The 12,973-nt window shown below is 48.0% G+C and overlaps 1 protein-coding gene across 6 annotated transcripts in view; it reads left to right on the plus strand.

Annotated features, from left to right (window-relative positions):
• Trim66 (tripartite motif containing 66) overlaps nt 1-12,936 on the plus strand; it is a 49,795-nt gene extending 36,859 nt beyond the window's left edge. For 4 of the 6 annotated variants that reach the window (XM_013074654.3, XM_021263756.2, XM_021263755.2 and 1 more), the window contains 10 exons: nt 1,037-1,558; nt 1,717-1,909; nt 3,372-3,432; nt 3,952-4,126; nt 4,448-4,737; nt 5,133-5,259; nt 5,565-5,639; nt 6,137-6,289; nt 6,741-6,959; nt 7,695-12,936. In XM_013074654.3, the coding sequence (XP_012930108.1) occupies nt 1,037-1,558; nt 1,717-1,909; nt 3,372-3,432; nt 3,952-4,126; nt 4,448-4,737; nt 5,133-5,259; nt 5,565-5,639; nt 6,137-6,289; nt 6,741-6,959; nt 7,695-7,754 (1,875 nt within the window). In that variant the 3' untranslated portion in view covers nt 7,755-12,936. The remainder of the gene's footprint in view (nt 1-1,036; nt 1,559-1,716; nt 1,910-3,371; nt 3,433-3,951; nt 4,127-4,447; nt 4,738-5,132; nt 5,260-5,564; nt 5,640-6,136; nt 6,290-6,740; nt 6,960-7,694) is intronic. The other 2 variants (XM_087211730.1, XM_087211727.1) reach the window with 2 other exon arrangements.
• Nucleotides 12,937-12,973: the final 37 nt, after the last annotated feature.

Here is a 12,973-nt window from a genome sequence, read left to right on the forward strand (position 1 = left end):
CACTGGGCTCGGTGTCACAAGCCTGTAATCCCAACTACTCAGGAGGCTGAGGCAGGAGGGTCACAAGTTTGAGCCCAGCCTGGGTAACTTAACAACATCCTGAATTAAAAAACAAAACAAAAACATTTAGAATTACTGATAGTCTCCTGCCCTTACCTCTGTCGAGTATTTTTTTTTAAATTTGAAAAACAGAATAGATTCAGTGCTGAGATCTATGTCTTCAACTTCATTTCATTAACCTTTTAAGTCTTTCTTAGGTCACCAAGTGACGTAACTAGATGTGAGAAAAGAATTTCTGGAGTTGGAATATTATTACCTCATCCAGTGATTGTACAGACTGGGTCATGTTGAGAGCTGCTCTGCACTTCTCTGGTTTGGAATGTCTTTGGCAAGTACACCAAGGCTAGGAGAGACCTACAGGTGTCTTGTTTAAAGCCTTCATCAAATGCTGGTGGTGACAGGAATTTAGGAACAAGTCTGTGAGAGGCCCTGGAGTTCACCCACTTTCCCCCAGAGTGCTTGGGACTCTCTGAGCCTTGGCATCCTGTCAGAGAAGACACTCTGAGGGAGATCAGTTTGAGTCTTCTTAACCTTCTGCCACTTTCATGTAGGAAAGGACAGTGGTACCTTGGTTCATGGACTTCTTTCCATGATTCTGGTCAAAAACCGAATTGGAAAGAACTGAATCAAAGTCCTGCTGCTCAACTCTTTGCTTAAGTATAGGACTGGGGGCCGAGGGGGTGTGTACACCTCAGGTCAGGTGGTAGGCTCTCTCCTTGCTCTTTCTCTAGTGGACAGACACACACACACACACCAGTGTCCTCAGCCTGTGCCTCCCACTCTGGCATATCGGAGCCCCCTTCTTGGTGTCAGGACCTGGAATAAGACTTTGTGTGTTGCCTGAGTTCCCAGCAGTAACTAGACTCAGAGGCCGGAGTGGAATCTGAGTATTAGAGTTCTTATAAGTGGGTCTCTTCTTTTCCTCCCACCACCCCCAGCTAACAGCCTGCTTCTACTCTTGTCTCTGCTCTTGTAGCATTCCACCTCAGTGAGCATCATGGGCTTTTCCAACTCTCTGGAGATGGAGTTGTCATCTACCAGGCTGGCGAGGACCCTAGAGCCACAGATCCAGAGCGTGAGCAGTCTGACCGCTGGCGCTCAGCAGGCAGTACCGGGTCTGCTGAGTGGCTCCCCACATACTGTGTCCAGCCGGACGAGTGTTCAAACTCACACCATGCCCAGCCTGACAACCAGTCACCTACAGGCCATGCCAAGCCTTGTACGTGGCTCATTCCAGTCCATACCCAACCTGATAAGTGATTCCTCCCAAGCCATCACAACCTTAGCAAGTGATCACTCTCAGGCTGGGCCCAGCCTGGCATCTGGTCACATGCAGGCTGTGCCAAGTCTGACGACTTGTCCTCTGCAGAGCGTACCCCCAGTTTCTGACATGCAGCTGGAAACTGGGCCCAGTTCTAGTCCTGGCTGTAGCAGAAATGCAGAGAGCCTGTGCCCTAAGGATGGGACTGATTCCTCCCTGGAGAATGCCCTGTGTAAGGTAAGTCTTGGGAAAAATGCCAGTCAACTTCCTCTGCTTATCACTGAGCAAAAGGTTGGGCACCGAAGGCTTCATCCTGGCCTAGCTTAATAGTTCTGAGACCACTGATGGCAAAAGTTTGATTTCTTTGATTCTTACTGAACTTTTACTTTTGAAAGGTGGAAAGTGAGGATTCCACTCGCTTCACTGACTCAGTGGGACCAGGCCCCACAGCCCCTGGTCTGGATGCTCCCAAGGACTTGGCTATTCCCTCGGAACTGGAGGAACCAATTAACCTCTCCGTGAAAAAACCTCCACTGGCACCAGTGGTCAGCATACCTATAGCTCTGCAGCAGTATCGGAACCCAAAAGGTGAGCCTCAAGTAAGCAACTTGCCTTTTGTGTTGATCAGACTTGAGCAGGTGGACTCGGCACTTGCAAGTGAGATGGAGGCCAGCAGACAGGCTCAAAGTCTAGGCTTCTCTGCTACTCTCTAGGACTAAATGCATGTCTCTCCTCCTGAACTGCCTGCCACTATTCTGCTTCTCTCCCCATGGCCAGGTCTGATCCATGTAGCCTCCCGCTCACATTCCCCATTGCAAAGAATCCTGTCGTATGTAAGGGGAGACAGGAACTCACCCCAAGAGGGCTAGCCTGGGGAAAATATTACAGGTAAAAAGCACGTCTGACAATGGAATCAGGCAGATCTAAGTCAGACTGCCAATTCTGTATTTTTACTTGACCCTAGGTGAAATAACCTCCTTGAAGTGGTTTCTATGTAACTAAGGCTAGTTAGACTGATTTCAAGGGCTACTGGGACAAGTAACTAGTTAAACCACTTAACAACTTACTTTGTAGTAGCAAGGATTTTCCTTGTACTCACATAAATAATGTAAATTGGTGCTGTGCTTCATAGTAAATGGAATTTGGACCATTGGAATTTGGCTCTGATTTTTTTCCTCAGCTACCCATGCCCCTTCCCAAACTGGGCTAGGCTAAGGTTTGTTTCTTCTGTAAGAGGTGGGGACCAATTTGGAGGTTAGAAGTTGGATTGCTACTGATTATTTGGGACTTTTTTAGTTCACTGTTTGATGTATGCTTAATTTGTAGTCATCAGCCCATTTTGTATACATTTAATAAATGAACACAAAAGAATCACTTTTTCTCCTTTTTTTCCTCATACTAAGAAACCACTGTAATATTATTGGTTTTTATTACACACAATAATATAATCCTGCTTTTTATGTGGTTAAATTACATTTTTTGTACTCTGCCTATATACTGTCCCTCTGCTAGGACAGTGCCTGGTGCTGAGTAGGCAAAAAACATAAATGCTAGTTCCTCCTTTCACCCCACCACTGCTCCCTGCCACCTCGACAGACTGTGCTGTGCAAGGGGAGCTCTGGTCCACAGAGTGGGAGCTGGATTCTTAGGCACTGTTGGAATCCCAGCACTTGACCGAAAAGGCTGATGCTGCCCAGAATGATTTCTCAGAGCAGACAACGTCAGCGTACTGGGAACAAGTGATTTCTGGGCTCATTTTGAATTATGAGAATCTGGCCCCTCCATGCTTGACCCAACACTCACTTGTGAGCAGCCTCTGAGTGTTATCTATGCTCATATTTTATAAAAAGGTGGCCTTCGTCCTCTCCTCTCTCAGGAAGGAGACCTATGATAAAATTGTCACCCCTCTGCATGGTTACAGTGTAGGAAACAATTGTGTGACAGGTGTGTGGGCAAAGGTTTGAAGAACAGATATCAGTAGAAGGTACAGGTGATAGAGTATGTTGTCACAAATGCATGTCATAGGAATTTATTTGTTTCTTTGCTTCAGAGTATGAGAATTTTGATCAAGGAGTCCTAGAACCGGATACAAAGGAAAACCAGAGCACCAGGTAAGGGACTCATGGCAATCCCCTCTTCTCATCCATAATTTCATGCCCTGTGAAGTTGGCACAAGAAGTAAGTATCTCTGATGACCTAACTAGAGTTTCTTTACTGAATTTCTTTTAAGCTTCTGGTTAGGAAGCCATTCCCTCTGGGGAAGGGCTAGGGACTTACTAAAAGCAAAACTTTGCCTGCACCTGTCTTCTTCAGCCCCAGACCTTCAAGAGGGTCTGTGTGGTTGGATGTCTGAGATGTCCTCACTTCTGCATGGTGAGGCATGCACTCTGTGTGCAGCCTCCGCACTTCGGGAACCCCTTCTTTGATCAGGGACTGCATCAAAGGGCTTCCTCGTATCTGACAGGGCCTGGCCAGGGATAGCTGGCAAGAGAGCAGATTATGGACCTGTACAGGGTCAAACTGAGGAGATCTTGAGTAGTTATCCAATTGTAGGATCATAGATGAGCCTCATTTAGGGGTGGAACCACAGGAGGCTCCCCTTGAGACCCAGGGTATCTCTCTTAACCCAGGACCTTCAATAGTGAGCCCAAGATCCCCTATGTGCGACTGGAACGACTCAAGATCTGTGCTGCCTCCTCGGGAGAGATGCCTGTGTTCAAACTGAAGCCCCAGAAGAATGATCAGGATGGGAGCTTCTTGCTGGTCATTGAGTGTGGCACTGAGTCCTCCACCATGACCATTAAGGTACCTCTTTGCCCTGCCTTGGCCCTGAACTTTCGCCCGACTAAGGAGCTTTCCCCATCTCTCTGCCACTGCCAGAATTCTGGCTTTAGGGGCTATCCTGAGTGAGTGGGGTTATAGCGTGACTAGACTTTGTCCTCTGCTGTGAGGGGCTGTTCAGCATGAGTGAGCTGCACCAGGTTCATGGGGATTGGTTGGCTTGTGATCCTGGATAAGAGTTTCTCATATGAGCGAGTGCTCAGGGTCTGTCACTCCCCCACCGCTCAGCCCTCAGCAGCTTGTCAGTACTGTGCTCTGACTGCTCAGACTCACTTCTTCCCTAAGGTCAGCCAGGATAACATGCCTGATGCCATCCAGGCCCCAGGTCTGGGCGGAAGAAAGGTCACTGTCACTTCTCTGGCTGGGCAGCGGCCCCCAGAAGTGGAAGGCGCATCTCCTGAAGAAAATAGGCTCATTCCTCGGACTCCTGTAACCAAGAAGGGCCCCCCAGTCCCAATAGAGAATGAGGACTTCTGTGCTGTGTGCCTCAATGGGGGGGAGCTGCTGTGCTGTGATCGCTGCCCCAAAGTGTTCCACCTCTCCTGCCATGTGCCAGCCCTGCTCAGCTTCCCAGGGTGAGTCATGCCTGCCCAGGCTCCTCACCTGGGTTGTATTATTATCCCAGGCCATGTCCACAGAGCCCCAGGGTGGGTTTACTGCCCTCCTCTGGGCCTGCATGGAAGTAGGTCTGTGGGGTCCTGGGCTCACTGCTCTCAGTGTTTTCCTGTGCTCAGATTTGTCCCAGTACCCCTGCTTTAGGCCCTCTGAAGTGCTATTTTCCTTTGGATTTATTAAATCCTGAATTACTGAATTTCTTTAAAGCTTGTGGTTAGAAAGCCATTCCTTCCAGGGCAGGGCTAGGGACTCAGTTTCCTATGCCACTGCCCCGTGCCTGTGTTGGGGCAGAGGGACAGGCAAGGGCGCTCTGGGCAATGTGCTGAAGCCTGACATGGCCTCACTACCCATGCAGCGGAGAGTGGGTGTGTACCCTGTGCCGAAGCCTGACGCAGCCTGAGATGGAGTACGACTGTGAGAATGCCCGCTACAACCAGCCTGGACTGCGGACACCTCCTGGCCTGAGCATATGTGACCAGAAGGTATGGAGGGGTCTCTGGAAACAAGGTTTTCTGTCTGGAGCAACTCCTTGTGTCCAGAGGGGCTGAAAGACCTTTCTGGTGTGCGTGTCCTGGGCTGTGCCTGATGACTTGTCCCATGGGAGCTGTGCTTTTCCTTCTCCCAGCAATTCTCTGGCCTGGGACCCCGCAGTGTGCCTTAACGTAATGGCTGGTACCTTTTGGGACAGGGTCAGGCAGTCATCAAGGCTACCATATTTAGCTCTTATTGAGGTTCGGGATGGGGTTGGGGAACAAAGTGACACTGTTACCAATTCTGATTTCTGCAGAAGTGTGAGAAGCTGGTACTGTCCTTGTGCTGCAATGGCCTCAGCCTGCCCTTCCACGAACCTGTCAGCCCTCTGGTAAGGAAGGCCTCAGTCTCTCTGCTGCTACTATCCTGACTGCCCAGAGACCCTAGGCCAGTGATGGCGAGCCTTTTGGAGCTTCCAGTGATACAAACAGCCCACTTTGGCCGGCACATGTGCCATTGGTCTGACACTGCTGGCCTAGGCCATGGGGCAGGATCGTATGGGACCCAGGGTGAGCTCAGGGAACAGCCACTGGAAATAGTGAGAGTGTTCATTTGTGGATGGTCCAAGCCTCCCTAGCTTCCTCTTTTCCTCCACCACAATAGCTGCTGCACCGAACCCGACTTGTCAAATGACACATCCCACTTTGTCCTTCTCTTTGTCATATTCCTCCATAGTTTTATTTCTGCTCTTCCTCACCTTTCTCTTTCTTCTGTTCTTTCACTTATATTCCAACTCATCTTCTATCTCTGTTCCCTTCTTATTTACACCTACACTTTTTTTTGTCTTTCCTCTTTTGTCTCCTTCTTCCCTTTCTCTTTTCTCCCAAGGCCCGACATTATTACCAGATTATCAAGAGGCCCATGGACCTGTCAATCATCCGGAGGAAGCTGCAGAAGAAGGACCCAGCTCACTATACCACCCCAGAGGAGGTGGTGTCAGATGTGCGCCTCATGTTCTGGAACTGTGCTAAGTTCAATTATGTATGTCTTGCCTATTTTCCGTCTCTCCTGTTTTCCCAGTGACCCTAACACCATCATGGCTGGATGGGAGTGAGGGTGAGGGTGGGGAGTCAGGTTTGGTCCTGAGCTGCCAGGAGGACCTGGGAGCAGAGTCCTGGGGCCGGCTGTGGTGAATATTTAATTTACAGGCTCTCTCCCACACTCAGACCTCAGCATAGTCTCAGGAAGGTAGGGAGACATTAGTGGCTGGCCACCTGTGGGTATTTATCTAAGTCACTTCTACTTTAGGAGCTGCTACCAAACAGGTTATCCAGAGCTCTAGGAGAAATTGCCAAGTTCTAAACATACCAGGATGAGATCCCAGGATGGTCCAGCCAGGCTTTGTGGTTTCTGTATAGCTTTTGGGGGAAGGGCCTGGAAGAGAGGGGCCGATAGAAACAGGCCAGACAAACACTGTTTTCCTTCCCATCAGCCTGACTCAGAGGTTGCAGAGGCTGGCCGCTGCCTGGAGGTGTTCTTTGAGGGCTGGTTGAAGGAGATCTACCCAGAGAAACAGTTTGCCCAGCCAAGACTGGAGGACTCAGACTCCGAGGAGGTGTCTAATGAGAGTGGATGTTCCACCCCTCAGGGCTTCCCATGGCCCCCCTACATGCAGGAAGGCATCCAGCCCAAGAGGCGGCGACGGCACATGGTAAATTGTTCTACAAGCTGGCTGACAGGAGGGTGGTGGGTGGGCGGGCTAGGTGCATCTGAAGACCATGTGTAGGGCAGCTTAATGTGAAGCTGCTGTGGCACAAGAGATAGTAGTGACAATGAACTCTCATATCTAACCCCTTGGCCTCTAAGGAATGCAGGGTAGGGCTCATCAACTCCAGTTACCAATGAGGCTTGGAATTCAGAGAGGTGCATGTTACCTGTCCAGGATCATCCAGCCAATTAGCAGTAGAACTAGGGTGAGGAACTAGGTGTCATAACTCCCATGTGGAGCTAATTATATGACACTGTGGTTGTGATGTTCATAAGAAGAGAAGTAACTGGTCTCAGTGCCTGAGCTCTGCCTGGTTTGAGGAAGAAAAGATATTGTTAGCCTCTCGGTGCAGGGAAGAAAGGAGAAGTATTGTTAGTGGTAGAGAAAACTCCTGTGGTCCCACCTGCATCGATCTGAAACATCAATTCAATGCTATTAAACCCCACTGAAATGTACTGCCTGCTTACTATGTGCCATGGTCTGACCAACCATTCCCAATTATTTATGATACTTAGCATACAATGTGTAGTAGCCTCCGTGAGTTTTGCTGTTGGATTTCTGGGGTAGAATAAAACACATTGACTCTGGGAAATCCCAGCCTCAACACTGGCCTTTTCATGTTAATAAATCCTGCCTTTGCCTGTTCTAATTCCAAATATATATATTTTTTTCTCTTAGGAAAATGAAAAAGCAAAGAGAATGTCTTTCCGCTTGGCAAACAGCATCTCACAGGTGTGAGAGCTGGAAGGAGACTGAGCACTCTGGTGGCTGGTGTCCTGTCCTGTTGACCATTCCTCCCCATCCTTCAACTTATTCTCTTCAGAATGTGGATGTGAGATGAGTCTTGTCGAGCTGTGTAGTGCTCTTCCTTGCCATTTACATCTATAGCATTTATTTGGGAGCCATAGTGCATCCACTGCAGAGAAGATTTCAGTAATAAACAGGAAAGGGGGATCTTCCTTATTGGCAGAGTAATCATATTATAGGACCATGCCTGGTCAGGCTCTGGAGGACCTAAGTTCCTTGGTGAATTCCTCTGCTGAAGAAAGCAGACCTTTCTCACCTTTTATTGGTCAGGGCTCAGCAGCAGTGTATGTATCTGAACTCCTCCTGGCTCAGAAGTGGGTAAAAGAAGGGAGTGAGCTTTGGACATATGGTAGACCATTGGTCCCTGGCCCAGCACAGCCAAAGACTGTTACTGTTTACCATTGCTTGTCCTGTTGGGACGGAGTGCCTGCCACGAGCAGAATAATGGAGGCTTCTAGAGGCCGTAGGTCTCAATTGGTGCCTATTTGGTTCTAACGGTTTCCAGGGTATTTGTTTTTCATATTTCCTTTCCTGAAGTTGACTTAGATGACTGCCGTGAAAGTACCCTGGAGGGTATGGCATTCTTACCTGAGCTGGGTGGCTGTGCAGAGGCCACTTACATCTTCTGGCTCAGATTTCACTTGTATCAAAATGTCAACTTCAGAGTCTGCCTTCTGTGCCACTTACTTTGGGCTAATAGCACTTCTCAGTGTAAAAACTCGTCTTCCTAGAAGTGATTGTTGTGTTTTTATCAGTGGCCACCCCTTCCTCATCCCCATTCAGACATCTAGATCTTGAGTTCTTCTTGGGAAAACTGTGAAGCAGCTGCTGTCTGCTTCAGGCACAGAGTTCTATGGGCATGAGGGTGACCCAGAACCAGCTCACTCTGCTGGGGCCTCTTCTGCTTAGAGATTCTTGTTCTTCACCTCTCCAAGTTAACAGAGCCAAAGATCAGAAGTGAGTCCTCTGACTTGCCTGCCTCCAGGCTGTCCACAGCCCAGAAAAAGCCAGCACTCTACTGACATCCTTTTATGTTGGAGGTTGAAGAAGGCTATAGGGACCAGCAATAGCCTAGGCATTCCCGGGGGAAGTGCTGTCAAGGGTGGAGAAAGAGAAGATCAAGAGGTGAGAAACTGGTGTCCTTTGATGACCCCGAAGCAATTTCAGGACCTAAGGTCTCTTAGAATGTAGAAAAAAGAATTTTGAAAGCCATGGGAATAGGAGCTCAAGGCTGTATCTCAAATGGACATTCATGGTCCATGTGGGTTATTTGTAAGGAAGTGGCATAGACAGAAAATGGGGGATAGGCTTCCTCTCAAGCAAGGGCTGGATTGAGAAGGGACCCATTGCTGATATTGTTGGGGGAGGTATGGACCAGGCATTTCAGTGGCCTGGCCCTGAGGCAGCTTTTCCTGGTCCTGTCTAGCATGGCTAATTTCAGGGAAGTCTCAGGTCATGGCTTTGTTTTTACTAGGAGATGCAATTTAAGGAAGTTCTTGTTTATAAGGCCTTTGTAAATGAGCAATTTTATTTTAAAGTCAGAAAACATTTCTTCCCTTGTGAGTTGATGGTACTACTCATTTCCTGCTCATCCAGGTTGAGAGAGCATCTTCACTTCACAGAAACCTTGCCATTGCCTTGCCATTCTTTTAGCAGCACTTGCCAAGCTCTCCTAAGTAGATGGGTTTCCATAATCCTGTTTTCTAGTTTGGGGTAACCAAGTCTTCACTATAATCTTCAGGCAAGTAGTCTTCAGGCATTCTCTGGACTCAGGCCTGAATCTTTGGGGCTCACATGACTTTCTGGTTTGGAATCTGGCCATTTCCCTTTCAGTCTTTGAATTTTCTCTCTAGCTGGCTTAGCAAGGTTCCTTCTGTACCCACCGCACTAATTCCTGTCCTTGGCTATCTTACCTTCATGTGATCCACATTTCCATCACTCCTGAATGAGGGTCATGGTATTGTGCATTGGGAAGCCCACGAAGGCTGTGACAGGCTCAAACCTGATTGAGATGCTTCCACAGAATCATTGGGAGACCACAAATATGAAGCAGAAACGCCTGGTTAAATGTTTGACTTCCCTTCTCCCAGTAAAACTCCCAGTTTGGGTATGGCCTATTGGGCTCAAGGGTCAGCTACTGGGCTGAGGGGTCTTAGCAGTATGGTAAAGGGTACATTCCCTTCTGGTCAGAGACTCCATGCTGAGAGGCTCCCTTTAGGCACCCGAGCAAGGAGGGATGGGAAGCAAGGGTACCCTGGCCCATCTTACCTTCCCAACACTGGTTATCCTATGGCATTACCTTTTCCCTGGCTTTCCCTAAATACTTAGCACCAATTTTTTAGTCATGGTTTTGTTTTATTTGGTTTTTGCATGCAGAAGACGGAACATGACTTTTTGTAAATTAAAAAAAAAAAAATCCTGCGTGCCAAGTAACTGCCTTCAGCGGTTCTTTGCTGACATTTATACTGACCTAGCACTGGCTTGTTCCCATAGTAGCCCCAGTTTGAAGTCAGTCAAGCTCTTTAGCCCTTGACAATGTCATATCTTGGAAATACAGTAAGAATGGGGTTCTCATGGTATAGCACACAGAGCCTGAGAAGAGAAGTTGGCTCTTGGCTGTGATTAGAAACAGGATAGTAGTGTGGCTTTAGTTGATGCAAAGGGGGTTTAAGTGCCGATCAAACCCGAAAAGCATTCTTCGGCAGACTGTGAGTTGGTTGACCCTTCCTGAATTCTAGAAATTGCTAACTACACACCCTGACTGCCCCAGTAACCTCTTGCTGAGTGGTGGCCACCAGGCCCTCCTTAGGCCCTGCTCCATGTCAAGCCTACCATCAACCCAGCAGACTCTGGCTTCTTGTACCCATTTCTAGCAACAGATCTTTCCTGGCGCCTAATACCGAGGCCCCTCCTTGTTTGTTTCTGGGCTTTGCTCTGTTCCCTGTCTCACACAATGGGATCACCCACTGCATTCCTGAGCTGAGCCTTTGCTCTAGCTTCCTCTTCTGCTCCCACACTCACTACTGCCCAAATTGCCTGCTCCTTTAGTCCATTTCCATGACCTCATCCCTCTTTCTTCTCCTAAACTTTTGGCCTTCTCCTGAGCTTCTTCGTCTTCCCAGCCTGAACTGAGGATCCATCACCAGACATTCCTACCAGCAGCCTGAACTTTCCCATCCTCTCTAACTTTTGCTGAATCTATCAACCCTTCTTCATTTTCTGCATCAGCCTATTTTCTGCCCCTTCCTCCCTGCTGCTAAGCAAGACAGATTCATAGTTGACAGGCTCAGTATCGATTGAAAATTCTTTAACTTGTTGTTGCTCTTCTTTCTCATCCATGACCTTCCTCCTTGCTCTCAGCAAATGACTGACCTCACTGTTTACTTCACAGAAGAGAGCTCCTAAGACAAGACCTTCTTTGCCCACTGCTCCCCTCTCCCTCCTGTTGACCTGTGTCTGCATCCTCCTCATCTCCATCCCTCTTGCTCCTAGTTAGTTCTCTTTCTTGAATCCTGCTATATGCCCACCAAAGCTTTGCTCCCTCACTTATGCCTCTGCTCCCACTTCCTGGGAGCGTTAGCCTCCCTCTCCATCAGTGACTTCTACATGGCCCACAAACAACCAAAGTTCTCCCAGGATTAAAATAAAAATTTTTAGAATCTATTGTCCCATTCAGTTTTTCTGTGTCAGCCAAGATTAATTTTAAAATAGTCTTTTTTGTTGATTCTTCTCAGTAACTCTTCAGATGTCTATAATTTTGCAAAAAAGTCACCAGTGACCACCCAGTCACCAAATCAAATAAATACTTTTTAGTCCTCATCTGCCTTGAACTCTCCATAGCATTTCTCCCCAACCACAACTCCCTCCATGAAATATCCTCCTTACTTGCTTTTAGGATACCACAAGTCTCTGGATTGTCCTCATTCCTCCCAGACCCACAGGCTGAGCCTTCCTTGAAACCTAGACAGGGGACATGTCTGTGGCTGTCTGCAGTTTCTGCTCTCTGGGAATTGGATAGGCAGGAAGAATCAAAGCTGCCTCTGATCCTTACCCCCGTGTCTGTTTTCTTTGAGTCTCCTCCTTCTCCTGGACTCAGTTCTTCTCATGCCAAGCATGTTTATGAGCTCCTGCTGGGAGGACAGCATCTGTGAGTCCTTCTCCCTGTTTCTTTCAGTAAGCACACGCTGTATTTTAGCCATTTGCTTAGGGGCCCAATCTCCATCAGCCTTTGAGGGTGGATTGGATTTTGTAGTATCCAGACTACAGTCTAGCTAAACTAGATTACCAGGCTGGTAGGCAGCTCATCACCATGATCTCACACTAGTTAGAACATGCCAAGTCAGTAGGGAGCCCAGGATCATGTTAATACATGATTTCATGCATGGTGCAGTGCTTCAACCAGGAGAATCCTGACAGGAGTAGGTACCTACCACTAATAACATTCTGATGGAGAGGTGACTGGGGAGTGCTGTAGTTCCTCACTTGCCTGAGCTTAGCTGGGGCCAGCATAACTCCTTTTTTCTGGGTCTTTCCCACTTATGCAGATCATTACTCCCTGCTTGCTCCAGATGTTCCTGGAGCTGGAGGCAGATGTTGGTTACTTGGAGGTAAGGAGATATAGTAGAAATATATCTGATTTAAGAGTATGAACACCTCATTTTTGGCTATGTTAATTATGGGCTGTGTGACCCTGGGCTTGGTTTCCTTATTTATAAAGTTGGGGTAGAGGTGGCTGAGAACAGTGATCTCTCAGAGACTCTCCAGCTCTAAGATCTGGTTCTCTGAGGCTAGCCACACAGGGACAGTGGATCTCTAGGTGTGGGACACAGCCAGGGGAGTTCTGATCAGGAGAGGGAAAAGGATTTACAGGCCAAATGGAGCTGCTTTGAGGAAAGCAGCTGGTGCTGTTCTTGAGCCATATGCCCATTCCTCAAGATGTACCCTTCTTAGATATCTAGGATGAGTTCCTCATAGACCTTTTCCAGATGTGGCCATTGGATCCAAAGTGGCTAGGGATATGAGGGAGGAATGTTGTAAGGGGAAGTATAACTGATTTTAAAAGGATCTACCCATTCAAGAATAAATAAAAAATAGCACTTTTCTTTACCAGAAATTGTGTCCTAGAGTGTTTTTCAGTGAAGATCATTGAA

Source organism: Heterocephalus glaber, unplaced genomic scaffold (assembly GCF_053883595.1).
Source record: "Heterocephalus glaber isolate CG9 unplaced genomic scaffold, H.glaber_assembly_v1.0 deba00001428, whole genome shotgun sequence".
NCBI classification, from domain to species: Eukaryota; Metazoa; Chordata; class Mammalia; order Rodentia; family Bathyergidae; genus Heterocephalus; species Heterocephalus glaber.